Below are 22,041 nucleotides of genomic sequence, written 5' to 3' on the forward strand. Positions count from 1 at the left end.
GTCTTCACTGGTGGTTGGATCCGGACCACCTGATTTGTGGAGGGTCCCTCCTGGTTCCCAACTGGACGGTGGTAACCCCGATGGTCTTACGCTCAATCACAATGGTCCGTCACCAGGCTAGAGTCCAGAGCGGCTCGCCTGGCGCTACTGTCCTTTTCTGCCGCTGATGCGGGGAAAGGCGGACCGAGTGTTGTTGGACAAAGCGACATCCATGGCCTACATCAATCGCCAAGGCGGGACACAGAGTCTACTGCTGGCGGAAGAGGCGCAACTCTTGGTATCCTGGGCGGTACAACATCTCAGCGACATTGCAGCGTCTCGCATTGCCGTGGTCGACAAAGTCCAGGCACGTTTGCTCAGCCGTCATCATCTGGACCCCGGAGCGTGGGAGCTGGCGAACGAGGCGTTTCTCCTCATCTGCGACGCGTGGGGAGTGCCTCAAATGGATCTGATGGCCACATGGCACAACGCGAAGTCTCCGCGATTTTACAGTCGGCGTCAGGAGAGGAGAGCCGAGGGAGTCGACGCGTTATTGCTCCCCTGGCCGACGGAGGTGTTGCTCTACGTGTTTTTCCCCCATGGCCGATGTTAGGCAAGGTCCTTCGGCGCATGGAGTTGCACCCGTCCAACGTGTTCATGGTGGCGCCGGAGTGGCCGCGGCGGCCGTGGTTCGCGGTCCTCATTCAGTTATCAGTGGATGCTCCACTCCGCCTTCGGGGGTTGGCAGGGCTCCTCCGCCAAGGCCCCGTCTGTTTGGAGGATGCGGATCACTTTTGTCTCACGACATGGCTTTTGAGAGAAATCGGTTGTAGAAAACCGGTTCCTCGGGTCCACGCTGTGGAGGTCCAGAAAGCAGTCTTCGTCCTTGGTTTTGTCCGAGTCTGACCCTTCTTCCGCTTCCATCCCCGAGATCCTGGCGTTTCTTCCGGCTGGTCTTGCCACAGGACTTGCGTGCAGTTTCCTCCGAGTCCAGGTTGCGGCCCTTGCTTGCGAGGTAAGGTTCATGGATCCTCCCTCGCCCTGCATCCGGATATCTCCCGTTTTTCTTCGGGGGGCGAAACATCTCCGTCCTCCATTCCGTCATCCGTGCCCGTCTTGGAATCGGACTTGGGTTTTCTCCTCCCTCTGCCGCTGCGCGGCACCGTTTGAGCCCTTGAAGCGGTCGACTCTTATCGATCTCACGTTGAAGACTGTATTCCTTGTCGCCATTTCTTCGGCACGGCGGGTTTCGAAGTTGCAGGCGTTGGCCTGTAGGGAGCCATTCTTGCGCACTTCCGACTCGGGAGTCTCCTTGCGCACAGTCCTTTCTTTTTTTTTGCCAAATGTGGGGTCGGCGTTTCATTTAAATCAGTCAATTGAGCTTCCCGAGTTCCCGGTAGGCGATTCCTCGGACCCGAAAGTGAAGGACTTATGGAAGCAGGATGTGCGGAGGTCCCTCCTTCGCTATCTGGAGGGTACCAATCCTTTTCGAGTGACAGATCATCTTTGTTCTGTTCGCCGGTCCCAAGAGAGGGGCCGCAGCTTCCCGGGCACCGATCGCCCGTTGCCTCAAGGAGGCCATTGGCTCAGCATACTTAGTGCAGGGAAAGCCTGTTCCCGTGGGTCTCAGGGCTCACTCGTCACGATCCCTCACTGCGTCTTGGGCGGAATCGTCTCTGGTTTCGCCTCAGGAGATTTGCAGGACAGCTACTTGGAAGTCGTTACATACCTTCATTCAACATTACCGGTTGGATGTTCAGGCTGCCGAGGCCGGAGGGTTTGGAGAGAGGGTACTCCGAGCGGGACTCTCTGCTTCCCACCCTCGGTAAGTTAGCTCTGGTACATCCCAGGTGTCCTGGACTGATCCTGGTACGTACAGGGAAAGGAAAATTAGTTTCTTACCTGATAATTTTCGTTCCTGTAGTACCAAGGATCAGTCCAGGATCCCGCCCGCAGTGCTACGCTAAAGTAACGGAGAGTCCGCTCATCGTTGGTTTTAGTAAGCTGCCCCTTGTTTCTTTGCTCTCTCGGTTGGGGAGTCTGGTTCTTGTAGGGGTGTTGGAATTTCCGTTTCATTGGCAAGTTTGTGTAGGTAGCTATGGTTGCCTTATGGATTTTCTACTTTGACATTACGTATGACTGAGGGGCTGTGACTGGCACAGGGGCATATATGCTCCGCCCACAAGTTTTGCTCTGTCTCCATCTACTGGTGCGGAGTCACAACCCAGGTGTCCTGGACTGATCCTTGGTACTACAGGAACGAAAATTATCAGGTAAGAAACTAATTTTCCTATTGTTAACTGTAATACAAAATATTCCTAAGTTCAGTCAGGATGAGGCGCTTAGTTAAATTCTTGAGATTGGAACGCTTGCCTGAAGAGCCAGGTTTTTTTTTAACTCTGGTAGACTGGGTTCGAGGCGTAGGTCTGGGGGGAGAGCGTTCCAATGGTGTGGTCCTGCAGTTGAGAGTGCTCCCCGCCCCTTTGACAAAGCCCCGGGACTTACGCGTGTCCCGGGGCTCTGCGCGCGCCGGCGGCCTATGCAAAATAGGCACGCAGGGCATTTAAAATCCGCCCCTAATGATACAGATGTTCGGGTTTTTTTTTATTTTTTATTTTTTCTAGATTGGCCTTCCTCCATGGAAACACTTTGTGGTTTTACAGTAAGCAAAACCTCTTCACCCCAGCCTTTTTTTCACCTCAGAATTAGGGAGGCCGGCTAAATCGGCCATCAGCATGCACACTTGGCAGCGTTTGGATTTCCAACAAACAAAACTAGTTTTCAGATGGTGGCTCAAGTCGGTAGCTTGATTATCACACTTCCCTGGGGGTGTTTTTTTCTCCCCTCTACGTAGGGAGGGATTCCATTAACTGCATGCCCTTTTTTGTATTTTGTTCGGAGATAATTACCAATCTCATAACCAGTTATATATTATGTATCTGTTGCTTATTTCCGCTCTACCTTTCTTCCTGGCTACTCTAGCCCCCAAGTTCAATGCCCCTGTTTTATGTAACTTTGCTTGATTCAGCCTTCTTGTTCTTGGTTACACTTGTGTATCCCCTAAGTTCCATGTAAACCGGCCTGATGTGAATTCTATTCGTGAAGTCCGGTATAGAAATATATATTAAATAAATAAATAAATAAATAATGATGTTGCTGGAGGGGCGAACAATGTGCCTCTGTAGGCGCTTCTGATGGGTCTGGAGGATAGGTGTGGAAGAAGTTGAGTTTGGAGTGATATCGGTGCAATGTTGTGTATTGATTTATGAATAATGGTAAGGGTTTTAAAAAGGATTCTCTGTTTGATGGGTAGCCAGTGGAGGTTGCTCAGAATGGGGGAAATATGTTCTCTTTTATTGGTGTTTGTTAGGATTCTGGCAGCGGCATTTTGTACCATCTGTAGAGGCTTAATACTGTTGGCAGGGAGGCCAAGTAGAATTGCGTTGCAATAGTCGAGTTTTGAAAAAATAATGGATTGTAGGACGAGGCGAAAGTCGTTGAAGTGGAGGAGTGGTTTTAACTTTTTGAGGACTTGTAGTTTATAGAAACAGTCCTTGGTGGTGGTATTTATAAATTTTTTTAAGTTAAGTTGATTGTCAAGCCATGCTCTTAGATCCCTGATGTCTGAGGGGAGACAAATGTTTAATGAGGAGGGTTGCGAAAGGCTGGGTGAGTAGATACGTGGGTCTAGTGAGATAAGTAGCATCTCTATTTTGCTGGAGTTTAAAATCAAGTTAAGGTTGGAGAGGAGTTGTTTAATTGGTTGTAAACAATCCTCCCAGAAGGAGAGGGTTTTTTGAATAGATTCTGTGATGGGTATGAGGATCTGGATATCGTCTGCATAGAGGTAGTGTTTAAGCTTGAGATTTGATAGCAGATGGCAGAGGGGGAGGAGGTATATGTTGAACAGGGTGGGTGAGAGAGATGAATCTTGTGGTACGCCTTGGTCTGATAGGATAGGTTCAGATTCCTTATTGTTTACTCTGACCTTGTAGAACCTGTTTGATAGGAACGATTTAAACCAAATGAGAGCAGTGCCTTTAATTCCTATGTTTGATAGTTGGTCTAAGAGTAGTGAGTGGTTTACCGTGTCGAAAGCTGAGGATAAATCTAGAAGAACCAGTAGGTATGATTGTTTTTTCTCCAGATTCAGAAGCAGGGTATCCGTGAGAGAAAGCAATAGGGACTCTGTGCTTAATGATTTCCGAAAACCATATTGTGCAGGAGAGAGAATATTGTGCTCCTCGAGATATTCGGAAAGTTGTTTATTGACAGCTTTTTCCATCAGTTTGGAAATCAATGGTAAGTTCGCAATGGGTCTGAAGTTTGCTGGGTCAGTGGGTGATTTGTTTGGTTTTTTCAGTAGTGGTTTAAGAATTCCTAGTTTTAACTGATTGGGTACCGTACCTTGGGCTAAGGAGGTATTAATGATTTCAGCAATGGGTTTTGCTACGGTGTTTGAGATGGAGGTGAGCAAGTTGGTTGGTAGAGGGTCTGAGGGATGTGCAGCTGGTTTGATTTTTTTGAGTATGTTTTCGATCTCCATGGCGGATGTGGGTTCAAATGCCTCTAGTCTGGCATTCTGAGTGATTTGGTATGTTCTCAGAGGTGTTAGTGGGGCATTGTGGGTTGTAAGAGGTAGAGTAAGGTTGGAAATTTTTGTCTTAAAATAAGTGGCCAATTCATTGGCCTTGTTGAGTGCTTGTTGGTCTGGAATGGAAGGGGGAGTTGGTTTGGTAAGAGATGAGACGTAAGAAAATAGAGCTTTCGAATCAAAGATGAAATTGTGAATTCTTTTTGCATAGAAGTCCTTCTTTGTTTTGTGGATGGCATTTCTGTAGGTGTTGAGGGCGTTTTTGTAGTCCAGTCTTGCTGTATGTGAGGGGTTGTTTCTCCAGCTTTGTTCTTTATTTCGTAGTTTTTGTTTCAGGGATTTGAGTTCTGGAGTGAACCACGGTTTTCTGTTGTCTCGTGCTGGTTGTATTATTTTGGAGGAGATTGGGCAGAGTTGATCTGCTATTTTGTTCGTGAGTTTGATCCATGAGGTAGTGGCTGTGTTGGCATCTGAGAGGTCAAGTTGGCTGAGTTCTTTGGAGCATTGTTCGTTAAGAAGTTCAAGTGAGCATGGTTTCCTAAACTGTATAGTGGTTTTGTTGATGTTTGGAGGTGGTGCGTTTTTCATTTTGATGGTCGTGTTGATGATCTGGTGGTCTGACCAAGGTACTGGTGTACAGGAGGGATTGGAGTAGGCGGATAAGCTGTCGTTGATAAAGATGAGGTCTAATGTGTGACCTGCCTTGTGTGTGGGACCGCTGATTATTTGTGTGAATCCTAGGTGACTGAGGGAGGTTAGGAATGTTTCGCAGTTTGAAGATTGAGGGGTGGAGTCAACATGTAAGTTGAAGTCTCCTAAGATGATGGTCAGTTTGTCTGAGTTGAGGTGTTTGGCTATCAGCTCTATTAGAGGAGAGGGGTCAGCGTTTAGGGTTCCTGGTGTAGCGTAGATGAGGAATATTTGAAGTTGTTGAGATTTGAATGTGGAGCATTCCAGTTTTGTAGTGGAGTATGATTGTTGTAAGGTTAGGCCCAGTTGTTTTTTTGCAGCAAGTAGGATTCCTCCTCCTTTTTTTTTTGGGTCTGGGTATTGAGAAGATGTCAAAGGTTTGTGTTGGTAGTTGGTTTGTTAGTGTTATGTCTGAAGGCTTTAACCAAGTTTCTGTTATTGCACATACGTCTGGGTTGTTATCAATGAGGTAATCATTGAGTAGGTGCATTTTTTTGGAAAGAGACTGTGCATTGAATAGGGTTAAAGTAAAAAGTGAGAGGCCTAGTAGTTGCGTGATGGGAGATGTCATGATGGAGATTAGTCTTTGTTGTCTGGGTATGTGGATTGGGTCTGGTGGGGTGTTATTTCTGGGTTTTCTCTTGATTGTGGGAATAGGGTGGAAGTGCATAGTAGTAATAATAGTAGAGAAATAGTAGATGCCCTGCAAGTAGCTTTGTTCAAACAAATGGTAATGGAACCCACGAGAGAAGGAGCTATACTCGACTTAGTGCTCACTAATGGAGATAATGTCTCAGACGTCCAGGTGGGTGCCCACCTCAGCACCAGTGATCATCAAATGGTATGGTTTAATATCACAAAAAGGACACAGAAAAGAAGCACAAAAACCCAAGTTTTGCTGTTCAAAAACACAGACTTTGATGAAATGGAAGTACCTGGAGGAAGAACTAAAAGGCTGGGAGAAAGAGAGAGATGTGGATCAACAGTGGACCAATCTAAAAGGAGCAATTACCAAGGCAACTAATCTATATGTTAGAAAACTAAAGAAAAGCAAAAGAAAAAATGAAACCTATCTGGTTCTCAAAGGAGGTGGCTGACAAAATAAAGGCTAAAAGAACAGCGTTCAAGAAATATAAAAGATCCCAAAAGGAGGAGCACAAAGAAGAATATCTGGTAGAACTGAGGGAGACAAAGAAATTAATCAAGATGGCAAAAAGTCAAGCGGAAGAGAGGATTGCCAAGGAGGTAAAGAATGGTAACAAAACATTTTTCAGATACATCAGTGAAAAGAGAAAAGTTCAAAGTGGTATAGTGAAATTGAAAGGTGGAAAGGATCAATGTGTGGAGAGAGACGAAGAAATGGCAGAAATATTAAATGAATACTTCAGTTCTGTGTTCACTAAAGAGGACCCTGGAGAAGGACCGTCACTAGTTAACAAGAAACTGGAGGGAAGTGGAGTAGATGTAACTCCATTTACAGTAGAAAATGTATGGGAAGAGCTGGTGAAACTGAAAGTGGACAAAGCCATGGGGCCTGATGAAGTTCATCCCAGAATACCGAGGAAGCTCAAAGATGTGCTGGCGGGTCCACTGTGTGACCTGTTCAATAGATCCCTAGAAACGGGAGTAGTGCCGAGTGATTGGAGGAGAGCGGTGGTGGTCCCGCTTCACAAGAGTGGGAACAGATAAGAGGCTGGTAACTACAGACCGGTTAGCCTCACTTCGGTGGTGGGAAAAGTAATGGAGTCACTGTTGAAAGAGAGAATAGTGAACTATCTACAGTCGGGAGAATTGCTGGACCAGAGGCAGCATGGATTCACCATTGGAAGATCCTGTCAGACAAATCTGATTGACTTTTTTGACGGGGTAACCAAGGAATTGGATCGAGGAAGAGCACTCGATGTCATCTATTTGGATTTCAGCAAAGCTTTTGACACTGTCCCGCACAGGAGACTGGTGAATAAAATGAGAAGCTTAGGAGTGAGTGCCGAGGTGGTGGCCTGGATTGCAAACTGGTTGATGGACAGAAGACAATGTGTGATGGTAAATGGAACTCTCTCTGAAGAGAGAGCGGTTTTAAGCAGTGTACCGCAAGGATCAGTGTTGGGACCGGTCCTTTTCAATATCTTTGTGAGCGACATTGCGGAAGGGATAGAAGGTAAGGTATGTCTTTTTGCGGATGACACTAAGATCTGCAACAGAGTGGACACACCGGAAGGAGTGGAGAGAATGAGACACGATTTAAGGAAGCTGGAAGAGTGGTCGAAGATATAGCAGCTGAGATTCAATGCCAAGAAGTGCAGAGTCATGCATATGGGGAGTGGAAATCCGAATGAACTGTATTCGATGGGGGGAGAAAGGCTGATATGCACAGAGCAGGAGAGAGACCTTGGGGTGATGGTGTCTAATGATCTGAAGTCGGCGAAACAATGAGACAAGGCGATAGCTAAAGCCAGAAGAATGCTGGGTTGCATAGAGAGAGGAATATCGAGTAAGAAAAGGGAAGTGATTATCCCCTTGTATGGGTCCTTGGTGGGACCTCACCTGGAGTATTGTGTTCAGTTCTGGAGACCGTATCTCCAAAGAGACAGAGACAAGATGGAGGCAGTCCAGAGAAGGGTGACCAAAAAGGTGGAAGGTCTTCATCAAATGACTTATGAGAAGAGATTGAAGAATCTAAATATGTACACCCTGGAGGAAAGGAGGAGCAGAGGTGATATGATACAGACTTTCAGATACTTGAAAGGTTTTAATGATCCAAAGACAACGACAAACCTTTTCCGTAGGAAAAAAATCAGCAGAACAGGGGTCACGATTTGAAGCTCCAGGGAGGAAGACTCAGAACCAATGTCAGGAAGTATTTCTTCACGGAGAGGGTGGTAGATGCCTGGAATGCCCTTCCGGAGGAAGTAGTGAAGACCAGAACTGTGAAGGACTTCAAAGGGGCGTGGGATAAACACTGTGGATCCATAAAGTCAAGAGGCCGTCAATGAAGAGTGGGTGGCTCGCCAGAATGACGGCTACTGCCTGGAGATAATACCCTTATTCAATAAACATAAACATGCTTACTGTGACTCCAACATTGCTCTAAGCTTCAACAGCAAGAGGAAATGTGGAAAAAAGGATTTGCACTCACAAAGCGGGGAGTAGCTGGCTTGTTACGGCGGTTACTACCCCAAACCAAATAAGCCTGATACTTCACTTTCAATGCATATCCAGCATAGCTCTCTGCTTCAACGGCAGGGGAGAAGAAAAACTAATACTTCACGCATATCCAGCATAGCTCTCTGCTTCAACGGCAGGGGAGAAGAAAAACAACCAATAAGGGCTGAATAACATAGTCTGGGTAAAACAAATAAGCATGGGTGTAGCTTGCTTATTGCGGCGGTTACTACCCCTACTACCCCTAACTAATCAAGCTTGATATTTCACTTGGATGCAGCTCCATCACTGCTCTCTACATTAATGGTGGGGGTGGAAGGGAAATAGAACCAAAGAGCTAAGAGAAACAGATAAGTATGAGAAAAAAAATGTGTGAAGCTTGCTGGGCAGACTGGATGGGCCGTTTGGTCTTCCTCTGCCGTCATTTCTATGTTTCTATAAGCCATTCAACCACTGTCCTCTCCGATTCAAGTAACCCACCAGCTGCGCTCATCTCTACTTTGGTGGGTAGACAAGGACAACTTGTCCTTGTTTACCACTTATCTCCGGGCCACTTATCTGACAGGCATTCACAACATAGTGGCAGATCGACTCAGTCGTCAGTTCCAACCACACGAGTGGTCCCCGGATCCCTTAGTAACAACCAGGATATTTCAACGTTGGGGGCAACCAACAATAGACCTCTTTGCATCACACCTGAATCACAAAGTGGACAAATTCTGCGCTCAGCACAGACAAAAACACCAGCCAGCCAAGGATGCCTTTGCTTGCCCTTGGAACTCAGGCCTTTTATATGCGTATCCTCCGATACCGCTCATAACCAAAACTCTAGTGAAGCTACAACAGGACAAGGGGTCCATGATACTCATAGCCCCGTATTGGCCTCGACAAGTATGGTTTCCCACACTTCTAGACCTCTCGATCAGCGAACCAATTCGCCTGGGTGTAGCTCCCACTCTCATAACTCAGGATCAGGGTCGGTTGCGCCATCCCAACCTTCAATCCCTATTCCTGACAGCATGGATGTTGAAAGCTTGATCTTACAATCACTTAATCTTTCCTCCAATGTCTCTCATGTGCTTATAGCTTCACGTAAACCTTCAACACAAAAGAACTATTCTTCGAAATGGAAAAGGTTTACTTTGTGGTGCACACAAAAGAACATTGACCCTTTTTCCTGCCCCACAACTTCTCTACTAGACTACTTATGCCATCTTTCAGATTCTGGTCTCCAGACCTCATCTGTAAGAGTACATTTAAGTGCAATCTCAGCTTACCATAACAAGGTGGGAGATGCACCAATATCCATACAACCTCTTGTCAGTAGATTTATGAGAGGTTTAACTCAATTTAAACCACCAATTAGGCCACCAGTCACAGAATGGGATCTAAATCTGGTCTTAACAAGACTCATGCATTCTCCTTTTGAACCCATGACTTCCTGTGATCCTAAATTTCTCACATGGAAGTCTATCTTCCTCATAGCCATTACATTGGCTAGAAGGGTTAGTGAGTTACAAGCACTTGTCATGTACTCACCCTATACAAAATTCCTACATGACAGAGTTGTTCACCGTACACATCCAAAATTCCTCCCCAAGGTAGTTATGGAATTCCACTTGAACCATTCCATAGTTTTACCCACATTCTTTCCAAGACCTCATTCTCATCAAGGAGAACGGGCCTTACATACCTTGGACTGTAAGTGTGGGCGCTAGCATTTTACTTAGACCGCACTGCAGTCCACAGAAAATCCACTCAACTCTTTGTATCTTATGATTCAAACAAACCGGGAAAAGCAGTGGGTAAACATACCCTTTCCAATTGGCTAGCAGATTGCATACAGTTTTGCTATGAAAAAGCAGGCCTTCCTCTCCAAGGGCGAATAAAGGTGCATTCAGTAAGAGCAATGTCAACCTCAGTAGCACACTATCGTTAAGTGCCAATTCTTGACATATGTAAAGCACCAACATGGAGTTCTCTTCACACCTTTGCAGCTCATTACTGTTTGGACAAAGAAGGACGACAAGATTCAGCCTACGGACAATCTGTCTTAAAGAACTTGTTTCCAGTATAATCCCAACTCCTTCTACATCCAACCTGCTGTGATCTTTGGCAGCCTCATTTTCACCAACAATACTTCAGTGTTGCTTCACTACAAAATGACACAGCCTCTGCTTGCTAATCACCCATATGTGAGGACTAGCATCCTGCTTGTCCTGGGATAAAGCAAAATTGCTTACCTTGTAATAGGTGTTATCCCAGGACAGCAAGATGTCGTCCTCTCGAAACCCACCCACCACCCCGCGGAGTTGGGTCAGATACGTTTTATTTTATTTTTGCTAAAGCTTATTGCTATATATGAGACTGAAGGGAGACCCCTGTGGCTGACAATATCATGGCATGCTCAGTGGGCTCAGAGTGCCAGTCAAAAGTTTCTAGAAAGTTTTCCACAATAGGGCTCCATCAATGATGTCACCCATATGTGAGGACTATATCCTGATGCCCTGGGATAACAACTATTACAAGGTAAGCAATTTTGCTTTCTCTCATTAGTTTTAAATGTATTGCCTAGTAACTTCATTGTGAGTCCCCTAGTCTTTGTAGGGGGCCCTCAAATGAAGGCATTGGGCAACCTTCACTGAGCAACAGTTACGGCCCAAGGCAGTAGTGATGCGGCTGCATTGTGCTTTCTGGAAGATATGGGGTAAGCTACACAGAAGAGCAGATGAAATCTTAAAGGACATTCAGCAGGCATGGAGCTGGGATCCATGTCAGAATTTGATTTACTCTGGGTGGATGTGCATACAATTGCTGCTGTATTACCATCATTTACTTTTAAATCAACACCACCCTGAGTCCTCTTTACCTCCTGCATCACATGGGTACAGGGGTTTTTATTCAGCCTCAGAACCCTTCCCAATGGGAAATGGTTCTCCTCACTAATACACTTCACTCTACAGACATCACACATGAGGTAAGGTCTGTCACAGCAGACTTGAGGCCACTGCTGCCATAAGGGTAAAGGGTAACCTCTGCTAGTAAGGGGCAGATTTAGGAACATCCTTGGTGCCTCTGCATTGATGCCCACGCTGTGAGCAATGTGTCTCTTTATTCACTTAGGTGATGCTCTAAAAATTTGCTTGCCCCACTCCTTCCTCCAATGGTGGCACAGGCCTGCTGGGGCCACCCTATCCAAACTCCCTCACCTCCATCTCCTTTCTGCTGCTCAGCTGATAGAAGAGTGGCATCAGCACCCTGGTGCTTCTAACCTGCTCCTCCTGCTACTGGAGCCCATCTCTCTCTCTCCTACTCAATGCTAGCAATCAGCTGTTTGACCTCCATGGTGTGCGCTAGATAAACAGCTGTTCTGTGAACTGCACAGGAGAGAGAGAGGGGATTTGGTGACAGGAGCAGGAGGTTAGAAGCACTAGGCTGCCAATGCTGCTCTCCTGCCAGGTCAGGTCAGACCAAGGATGGAGCAAGGAGAAATGAGCTAAAAGGAAGGGGAAGGGATGGGGTGAGGTTTGCAACTTGCTCTCTCGACAATTTTTGGAACCTAGAAAATGCTGGCTAAGACTTTTTACAATCTGGGGCATTAACAGCCATATCTTTCTCTTTTAATAGATATTGTTGACTTGGAGACCGCTGGCGAGGAGGAAGCTTCTACCTCCTCCAGCACCACTATCACTTTGACCTCCATATCCTCTTCCTCAACTGTAAATGAAACTGCCTCCCAGGGTGTAAGGTGACTAAAGAAGTTGGAATGCCCTACATTTAATTCTGAATACAGCTGCTCATCTTATCATGAGTATGCAGTTTAAAGAGGGAATATCACTTGTTTTGAAACAATTGCATTGGCTCCCAGTTAATCAGCAAATTTACTTTAAAATTTCATGTCTGTTTGTTTAAATCTGTTCATGATAAGAGGCAAGTTATGTAAAAAGTTATGTAAAACATCTTCTGCATCTATACTGTCCTGTCCCATGTACCATGCTTCTCACAGTAGCATTTTGACAATTCCTCCACTGAAAGAAGCCTGACTGCAATGTACTCGTGGTTATGCCTTTCGGTGCATTGGCCCAAGATTTTGGAACAATCTTCCTTTGGATATTAGAGAGATTCAGGATTATCTGAGTTTTTCTAAATCCTTGAGAACTGTGAGGTCAGTATTCAAAGGCGTTTGTACAGCTAAGTTTGAGACTTATCTGGACAAACCCCAAATTTTGAATTTCCCTCCCCACTGAATAGTGAGGTTTTAGTTGGATAATAAAGAAGCATTTTAGAGTGGGGACAGATAATAAAGAGGAGGATAATAAAGAATAGGGGCATTCAGAGACTGGGGTTTCCATTCATCCAGCTTGCTTTGAAAATCAGGGCTAGCTGGGGAAAGTAATCTGACTAACCATGATTGGGCTTTATTGGGGGTTATTTAACTGTGTTTTATTTTGTTTTGTAGATTTGTTGTATGTTTTTACTTTGAATTTTAATTAGATTTTATATTATTTGTCTTTGTATTTTGTATATTACTATTTTAAAGGAAAAAAATGTTAAAATAAATACCGTTTTATCTCTTTTGAAAGTTGCTGCATTAAGACTGATATGAAATTTAAATGCTTTTAATGTTAAAAGAAATCAAGTACTAAAGTCTTATCTAGGCTTGGGAAAGGCAATTTTCAAAAGTAATTTCAGCAGGTAAGAGGCAACTTTGAAAATTTCCCACCCTATGTTAAGGTAAAATTATGCGCATATTGGTTCTGTGTGTATAATTTTGCTACACTGGGGAGAGGGGTTCACTGGGGTGGGATCGGGGAGAGGTTTGCAAGCATGAACTTACTTTTGCCCATAAAATCAGATGTCAATTTGTGCTCATACTTAAAATGAAAAAAACTTTCCCTTTGAAAATTGTTGCAGATAAAATGTTCCTGTGAGTATTGCACTCGTGCAGGAAGCTTGAAAATTACCCTGTGAAGGTTTTGTGTGGTCTCCTAAGGCATCAGTATCTCGCTTTGGAGTGGCAGTATCCAGTTGGGCCTCTGGGTGTATGGAGGCTGAACATCTGCAGCAACAAGCCAGCTGGGGCTGAGGAAACTGCAGTCACCACAGCTCTAAGTAGCCCAGATCACATCCTAGGCAATGCCTTGAGGCTGTGCCCTATCCCCTCCCTCTTTTCAGAGGAAAATAGCAGCACCAGGGCACCGTCATAGTGCTCCAGGGGCAGCTGCCTCTCGTGAGTGGTTCAGTTCCATAGAGATCTGGTTATAATCACAGAACTGAACCACACGGGAGAGGCAGCCACATCTGAAGTACTAAAACAGATTCTGCAATTAACCCGACTGCTCGGGGAGGGGGCAAGAATAAATTCATAAGACATAAGAACTGCCGTAATGGGTCAGACCAAAGGTCCGTCAAGCCCAAAAACTTGTCTCCAACAATGCCAATTGGGTTACAACTACCCACAAATCTCAAAGAGCAGATCTATTTCTTGTTACTCTCAGGGATAAGCAGTAACTTTTTCAGGTCCACAGCTTGAATGTGAGTTGAGTGAAAAAATACTTTCTCCAGTTTTATTTTAAATCTGCTACCAGTTAATTCTATGGAGTTTCTCCCAATCTTGCATTATTTGAGAGATAAATAACCATCCCCTATTTACTGTTCCACCCCACTCATGATTTTATAAACCTCTCTCATATCACCTGTCAGTGTTGCACTGGAGATGGATCCTTGGCCTGTGCAGGATTGGTTCGTTCCTCTGGTCGGACCCAGAGAGCATCTGCCACCAGGAGACGAAGTACACAAGGAGAAAGAGGTTAACTGGAGCTTCACCAATAACAGTCCAGGGTTTCTGCAAGTTGACCCTTGGGTACCCGGACCGCCTGGACTTAGGTGGGCCTCTGGTGGTCTCCCAGAGAGGTAGCGGAGGGGTGTGCCCACCATGAGCAAGGGTGCGCGGCTGATGCAGAATGGATGGACTAGACCCGAACTGGAAGCTCTGGAGATCTCAGGGAGGTAGCAGTTCACGGAGGACTAGCCTGCAGGTCTAGTCACATGGGAGCCGCGATTAGTTTCCAAGCAGGTTGGTCTGGTAGTCACAGCAGGCCAGAAGAGAGTGTCCGAGTGAAGCGCAAGGGTCAGAGCCAGAGTATCAGTCCAAGAATAGCCAAAGCAAGGGTCAATACCAGAGTCAGTTCCAGTCGGCAGACAGGAGAATATTCAGTCAGGGAGTGGTCAGTTCTAGGCGGCAGACAGAACAATGGTCAAGCAGGTAGAGGTCAGTACGAGAGGTCAGTCCGAAGAGGTACTATCTGAGAAGGTTTCAGGAACACACTGAGACACAGGGAACGAAGAGACGCTGGAACGAGGAGACACTGGAACACACGAGGCAAACTAGCACACCAACGGTGTCGACCCGATTGCCAAGGCAAAGCTCTGGGGACTGGGCCTCGCCTTATATACTGCTATCATGTGAGGTCATCAGCGGGTGCCGTGGACTGGCTTCCCGCACTGGGCCCTTTAAAGGGCCGTGCGGTTCATGTGCATGCATCTAGGGGCAAGGCCGACCTCGTGGAGGACGCTGAGCCCCGAAGTGAGGAGTGTTGTGAGACTGAAGGCCTCGATGGGCCTGGAGACACTCAGGTGACGTGGACGAGAGGCACTGGCGCTGGCTGCGAGTGAGGGGGAGCAGGATCTGGTAGACGGAAGTGCTAGGTGAGCAGGTCCCTTCGCGGTCCCAATGCAGCTGGGATGTGCAACAGTACTCCCCCTTCTAGGCCTCCCCCTTACCAGTCTGGGCTTCTCAGGATGGGCGCGATGGAAGTCTTGCAGGAGTGTCTTGTTGTAGATGTGGTGAGAGGGCTCCCAGGAGTTTTTCTCAGGGCTGAAGCCCTCCCACGACAGGAGGTAGTCCCAGTGGCCTCGACGGCATCGTACGTCTAGGACCTCCTTAACCTGCAGGGTGTTCTCAGGTTCTGCTGTATGCTGTGTAGGTGGAGGAGGCCTTTGGGAAGGCCAAGACAGAACTAAAGGCTTAAGTAGCGACACGTGGAACGTGTTGTGAATTCCCATGGAGGCTGGGAGTTGTAGCTGGTAGGTGACTGCTCCTATGTGTCGCAGGATGGGAAATGGACCAAAGAATCTTGGGGCTAGCCGGTGAGACGGCAATTGTAGTCAGATGTGCTTCATACTGAGCCAGACTTTCTGGGCAGGCCGAAATAGTGGTGTGGCTCGACGATGGATGTCTGTGAAGCGTTTGGCCTGATCCAGAGGCTGCGTATGGTTTGTGCTGTAGACTGGGCAGCAGGTGAGAGTACACTAGTGGCACCGGTAGTGGTAGGCATGGTTGGCAGCCAAAGACTACCGCAAAGGGTGAAACATCGGTGGCAGAGGTGATATGGGTATTATGGGATAGCTCTGCCATTGGCAGAAGGTTGGCCCAGTTAACTTGCAGGTTGTTGACATATGATCTCAGGAATATTTTCAAGGAGCAATTAGTCCTTTCAGCTTGGCCATTTGCTTGTGGATGGTAGGCTGATGTTAAATTTAACGTAATATTGAACTTTTTACAAAGAGATCTCCAATATTTAGCAGCAAATTGAGGTCCACGATCGAAGACGATTTCTTGTGGAAGTCCATGTAAACAAAATATATTGGTCAAGAACAGTTTAGCTAGCTCTGGAGCTGAGGGGAGACCAAGTAATGGGACAAAGTGGGCCATTTTTGAGAAGCAGTCAATGATGATCCAGATTATAGTATTTCCTTTTGAAGGAGGCAGATCCACGTTAAAATCAGTGGAAAGGTTTGACCAGAGCTCGGTGGGTGCAGGAAGCGGTTGGAGAAGCCCCCATGGGTGGCTAATTGGGGGGTTTTGCTGCGCACAAACTGGGCAGGAGGCCACGTATTCACAAGAGTCCTTTATCATACTTGGCCACCAATAGTGCCTTCGAAGCATCTCGATAGTCTGGGCTTGACCAGCATGACCGGCCAATTTAGAGTTGTGAGCCCAATGGAGCATGCATTCACGGAGACGGCAGGAAACCACCGTCTTCCCATCTGGTACCATGGTGGTGACTGCAACTGATATGCAAGCTGGATTGATGATGTGCTTAGGAGTCTCGGGTGTGTTTTCTGGCTCGACGGAGCGAGAGAGCACATCTGCATGGAGGTTTTTAGTTGCAGGGCAATATCGGAGCTCAAAGTTGAAGCGTTCAAAGAACAAGGCCCAGCAGGTTTGTCTTGGGTTAAGTAACTGGGCCTCCTTTAGGTGTTCTAGATTCTTGTGGTCAGTGAATATTGTGGATTTGTGTTGCGCCCCTTCCAGCCAGGGACGCCATTCCTGGAGGGCAAGTTTTACTGCTAGGAGTTCGCGGGCCCCTATAGTATAATTTTGTTCTATGGAGGAGAATTTATGTGAGTAGAAGGAACATGGTACTAGATTTCCCTTAGTGGAGTATTGGCTCAAGACCTCCCCTGCTCTGATGGAGGATGTGTCAACTTTGATGATGAAGGGGCGATTAGGATCCGGATGTCGTAGACCCGGACTGGTATAGAAGGCTTCTTTCAAAGCGTGAAATGCTGAATGGGCCTTGGGGCTCCACATTCAAAGGTCACATCCCTTCCTAGTCATGACAATGAGTGGAGCAGTCAGCGTGGAGTAATTAGCGATGAAGTTTCGATAGTAATTTGTGAATCCAAGGAATCTTTGTAGGGCGCGGAGGTCCACTGGTTGAGGCCAATCTCGAATACCCTGGAGTTTGTCGGGATCCATGGTGAAGCCACAGTTGGAAATTATGTAGCCTAAGAATGGAAGACTGGGTTGTTAAAAAATGCATTTCTCTAGCTTCGCATAGTGATGATGGACTCTGAGACGTTAGAGGACTGTTTGAACGTGGGAATGATGAGACTTCAGGTCTTTGGAGAATATTAGTATATCGTCTAGATATACTACGACAAATGTATATAAATGCCAGTCCCGGAAGATCTCATTCATTAGCCGTTGAAAGACTGCAGGGGCATTGCAAAGTCCTAAGGGCATTACTACGTACTCGTAATGGCCATCTCTTGTGTTGAAGGTGGTTTTCCAGATGTCTTCCATTTGAATCTGTACAAGGTTATACGCCCCTCGGAGTTCCAATTTCGTAAAGATTTGTGCACCCTGCAGGCTGTCGAATAGTTCACTAATAAGTGGTATCGGATAATGGTCCTTACGAGTTACTGCATTCAAACCTCTGTAGTCTATGCAAGGTCTTAAGCTGCCATCTTTCTTCTTTACGAAGAAGAACTTGGCTCCTGCCGGGGAATTAGAGGATCTTATGAATCCTTTGTCCAAATTTTCCTTGATGTAGGCTGACATTGCTTGGGTTTCAGGAAGTGACAAAGGATAGGTTCTGCCCTTGGGAGGCATGGTTCCAGGTAGCAGTTCTATGGGGCAGTTAAACTCTGAGTGGAGGCAGGATGTCAGCATTTTTTTGGAGAACACATCCTTGAATTCCAAGTACAGAGCAGGTAATCCAGGAAGGGTTGTAGAGTTGAGAAGGGTCACAGATGGAGACACGTGCCGTAAACAGTGGGTTTGACATTGTGGGCCCCACTGAGTTAGTTGCAGGGATTGCCAGTCGAAGTGGGGTGCATGTAACTGGAGCCAGGGAAGTCCAAGTACTACAGGGTGCGTGGATCATTTCAAGATCAAGAGGGAGATCTCCTCATCATGGAGGGTCCGAATGGTGAGGCGAATGGTCATGGTACAGTGGGTGATACGACTGAGGAGATGCTTTCCCTGTATCTAGGCAATACAGAGTGGTACCTCTAGCGGTTGGACCGGTATCTGGAGAAGCTTGACGATATCTTCCATAATAAAATTTCCACTCGCCCTAGTGTCCACAAGGGCAGTAGTGGAAAATGATCATGACTCCCTAAGGAGGGAGATAGGGAGAAATAGTTGAGGGCCAGAAACAGTAGCGCCCAAGCTCGGGACCCCCGCCGGACTCAGGCTTTGGAGTTTCCTGGACGGACACGGCAAGTCTGAAGAAGATGTCCGGAACCGCTGCAATATAGGCAAAGGTCCACCTTTCTGCATCGGAGGAATTCCTCTGGAGTCAGGTGGCCATGATTAATTTCCATAGGCTCCTCAGGAAGTTGAGGAGCCGCTGGTAAGGCCTTCAACTAAGGATTCACCCAATGTGTTGATCGTAGGGTAGGAGGTCGCAGGACCCTTACCTCATGATGTCATTGTCGAAGATGGTAGTCAATTCTACCGACCAGGGAGATCAGGTCTTCCAGAGATACGGGGATCTCGCAGGTGTCAAGTTCATCCTTAAGGGCAGGAGACAGTCCCTTGAGGTAGAGTGCCCGCAAGCAGTCTTCTTGCCAACCTAACTCAGTAGCTAGTGTTCTAAACTCCACTGTATATTCAGTAGGGATGTGAATCGTTTTTTGACGATTTAAAAAATCGTCCGATATATTTTAAATCGTCAAAAATCGTTAGAGGCACGATACAATAGGAATTCCCCCGATTTATCGTCAAAAATCGTAAATCGGGGGAGGGGGAGGGGAAGGGGGAGGGCGGGAAAACCGGCACACTAAAACAACCCTAAAACCCACCCCGACCCTTTAAAATAAATCCCCCACCCTCCCGAACCCCCCCAAAATGTTTTAAATTACCTGGGTCCATTACGGGGTCCATTACCTGGGTCCATTACGGGGTCCAGTGGGGGGGTCCCGGTGTGATCTTCCACTCTCGGGCCATGGCTGCGTTAATAGAAATGGCGCCGGTGCCATTTTGGTTCCTGTCCCCCGACGTCACGAGCGCAGGAGATCGCTCCCGGACCCCCGCTGGACCCCCAGGGACTTTTGGCCAGCTTGGGGGGCCTCCTGACCCCCACAAGACTTGCCAAAAGTCCAGCGGGGGTCCGAGAGCGACCTCCTGCACTCGGGCCGTATTGCAAAATGGCGCCGGCCATATGGCCGGTGCCATTTTGCAATACGGCAATACGACCCGAGTGCAGGAGGTCGCCGGTGCTACCTTTGCCCTGTCATATGACAGGGCAAAGGTAGCGCCGGCACCCTCCCCCCCCCCAGCCAAAATTGATCGTTAAGACGATCGTTAAGACTCCCCAGGCAGTACCATTGAGCTGTACAATAAATACAACTTCTCTGTGTTTGCGTGTATAGAGTCTAGCCTAGTACTGCGGTTCCTCACGGGGCTCCTCCCCATGGGAGTGGCCATCACCGCAGTACCCAAGAATCCACTCCAACACCTCATAACCAAAACAGTGGGACTCGCGTTAAATAGGTGCTAATCCCCCTATTGCATTAGGGTGTGGATTAGCGCCTATTTAACCCGTGTCCGTCTGCGGGTTATACAGTGCACTCGGCTGAGCGCACTGTATTGCATCAGCCCCAATGAGGGGAGCTTATTGGTTCTGTATAAAAGATCATTATTGTAGGAGGAGAAGGAGAGAGGAACCTTAATTTCCATCTGCAAGGTTTGGAATTAAACTTACTGTTGGAAACGGGGACGGAGAAGAACTTGCCCCGACGGAGCCCGTCCACTTCCGGGAGTGACGTCACTGGGAGGTCCTTTAAAAATAGATTACTCACGTCGCGCAGTCGACATAGGAGCGTGCGTCTCCCAATTGAGCAGAAGATCCTCCCTTTCTTGTTGTTCCTGATATCTTTCCCCAACTAAGTAAGTAAGTAAGCAAATATGAGTTAATTCAAATTTCTTATTGAACTTTTGCTGATGAGTAGTAATTGAGAGTTATTCCTAATTTAAAAATACTTTGTATCCTCTCTCCAAACCTCCACTTGAGAAGTAAGGTATTCAATTAAGATTGTGGAGAGGTGTTTAAGATCTGAGGGTTATTTTTATTTTTCTTTACTATTTACTTGATATGCCACACACAAAAAGGAAGGCAAAGATTAGGGAGGTTATTACCTCTTCTCCCCTATCTGAGCCTTCACAACCCCAGATCCAGGCATTCTTTTCACCTATACCTAATATTCAACCGGTGAATCTGGCCATTGAAGAATTGGGCATAGAGCAGGTGTCCAGTCTTCCGGCCGAAACATCTCTTAGTCCCGGTGCCCTGGATACTCCTCCTCCACCTTTACCAAAGGAAGGGATTGGAGAAGGAGCCCTGGCTAAGGAAGGGCAACAACAATCCAGCATTCTAAGTGATATTTCTCTGCAGTTGGATAAACCAGCGGAAGTTACAATGGACTCCATCTGGTCAGCTATCAAAGCACTTGAATTAGCAATAGATAAATTAACAAAAATAACAGAAGTAGCTAATCAACGTGTTACTAATACTGAGACTGTGTTACTAATATTGAGACAAAGATAGAAGGAGAAAAGAATCAACTAGAAGAAAGAGTGAATAAGATGGAAAGTTGTTATCAAAGATTCACAAAAGCAGAGATAATTTATGACAAGAGACTTGAAGCAATTGAAAATACTTTAAAATATCTTAATTTGAGAGTACTGAATTTTCCTAGACAGGATTTAAATTTCCCCAATGGAAATGTTCAAAGAATATCTCATTTACATTCTACAGATGCCTCAAGAATCTCTTCCACCGATCTCAAAAATATATTATATTTTACCTAAAAGGAATAAAATAATCTTGGATAACAAACCAGAGGAGCATCAATTGAATCTGAGTGCAGTTTTAGAATGTACTGCAGAAACTATAATTACAACAAGGGCAACTTTGCATATAACATTTGCTTTTGAGTCTGATAGAGATGCTATTTTCCGCCTCTACATGAGGAAAAGATTGGAGAAATTTCATGGGGCCCCAATTTGGATATCTCCTGATCTTTCTAGATTAACACAATTAAGGAGGAGGCAGTTTCTTGCCTTAAAATCTGAAATTGAAAAAATGGGGGGAAAAATGATATTAAAATTCCCATGTAGATGTGAGATAATGCATCAAAATCAGAAAAATATTTTCTTTGAAGTCTCACAATTAAGAATGTATTTGGATTCTATAGCCCATGAGTCCTTAGTCTTGGAAAACACGGCAAATAAATAGAAATATTTAGGTCTTTAATCTTATTTTTCAATTGTTAACTGGATATTCCATGTTTACCTATGTGTTTCCTTCCTTACTTCTTGAGGATTGCCTCATTAACTTTTTCTTTAAATACAGATAATTGTTATTTATTTTATTTATTTTGGATTTTTATATACCGACATTCATGTGGTAGATTACATACCGTATCGGTTTACAGTGAAACACAGGTTGCAAAGAGCATTACAAAGAACAGGGTAATAAAGAACTGGGAGCAAAGTAATACAAAGTTAAGGAACATAATTGGAAACTGTTAAATAGAGACCAAGTAAGGGGTGGGGAAACTCAAACCAAAAAAACAAACCAAAGATACATTGAACATAAGGTACAAAATCCAATCAATCAACTGCAATGAGACATTGAACAGAAGATACAGTGATGAATCTATAGAATAATCAAATTAGGTGCAGTTCAATACAATAAAACCTTAAAAGTGCGATGGTAAAAAGCTTGTGAGAATGTCGGAAGTTATGATGAGACCTGACAATCTAGATGAAGAGACCATTCCTGACCAGAATGGAAGTATGAACTAAGAGCAAGTAGGAA

The 22,041-nt window shown here is 45.9% G+C and overlaps 1 protein-coding gene across 1 annotated transcript in view; it reads left to right on the top strand.

Annotated features, from left to right (window-relative positions):
- The window catches only part of LOC115076168, a 190,843-nt gene extending 177,935 nt beyond the window's left edge, over positions 1-12,908 (top strand). The window contains exon 10 of the mRNA XM_029577309.1: positions 12,053-12,908. Within this exon, the coding sequence (XP_029433169.1) occupies positions 12,053-12,177 (125 nt within the window). The 3' untranslated portion in view covers positions 12,178-12,908. The remainder of the gene's footprint in view (positions 1-12,052) is intronic.
- The last annotated feature ends 9,133 nt before the right edge of the window (positions 12,909-22,041 follow it).

This window comes from Rhinatrema bivittatum, chromosome 14 (assembly GCF_901001135.1).
Source record: "Rhinatrema bivittatum chromosome 14, aRhiBiv1.1, whole genome shotgun sequence".
In the NCBI taxonomy this organism is placed as follows: domain Eukaryota; kingdom Metazoa; phylum Chordata; class Amphibia; order Gymnophiona; family Rhinatrematidae; genus Rhinatrema; species Rhinatrema bivittatum.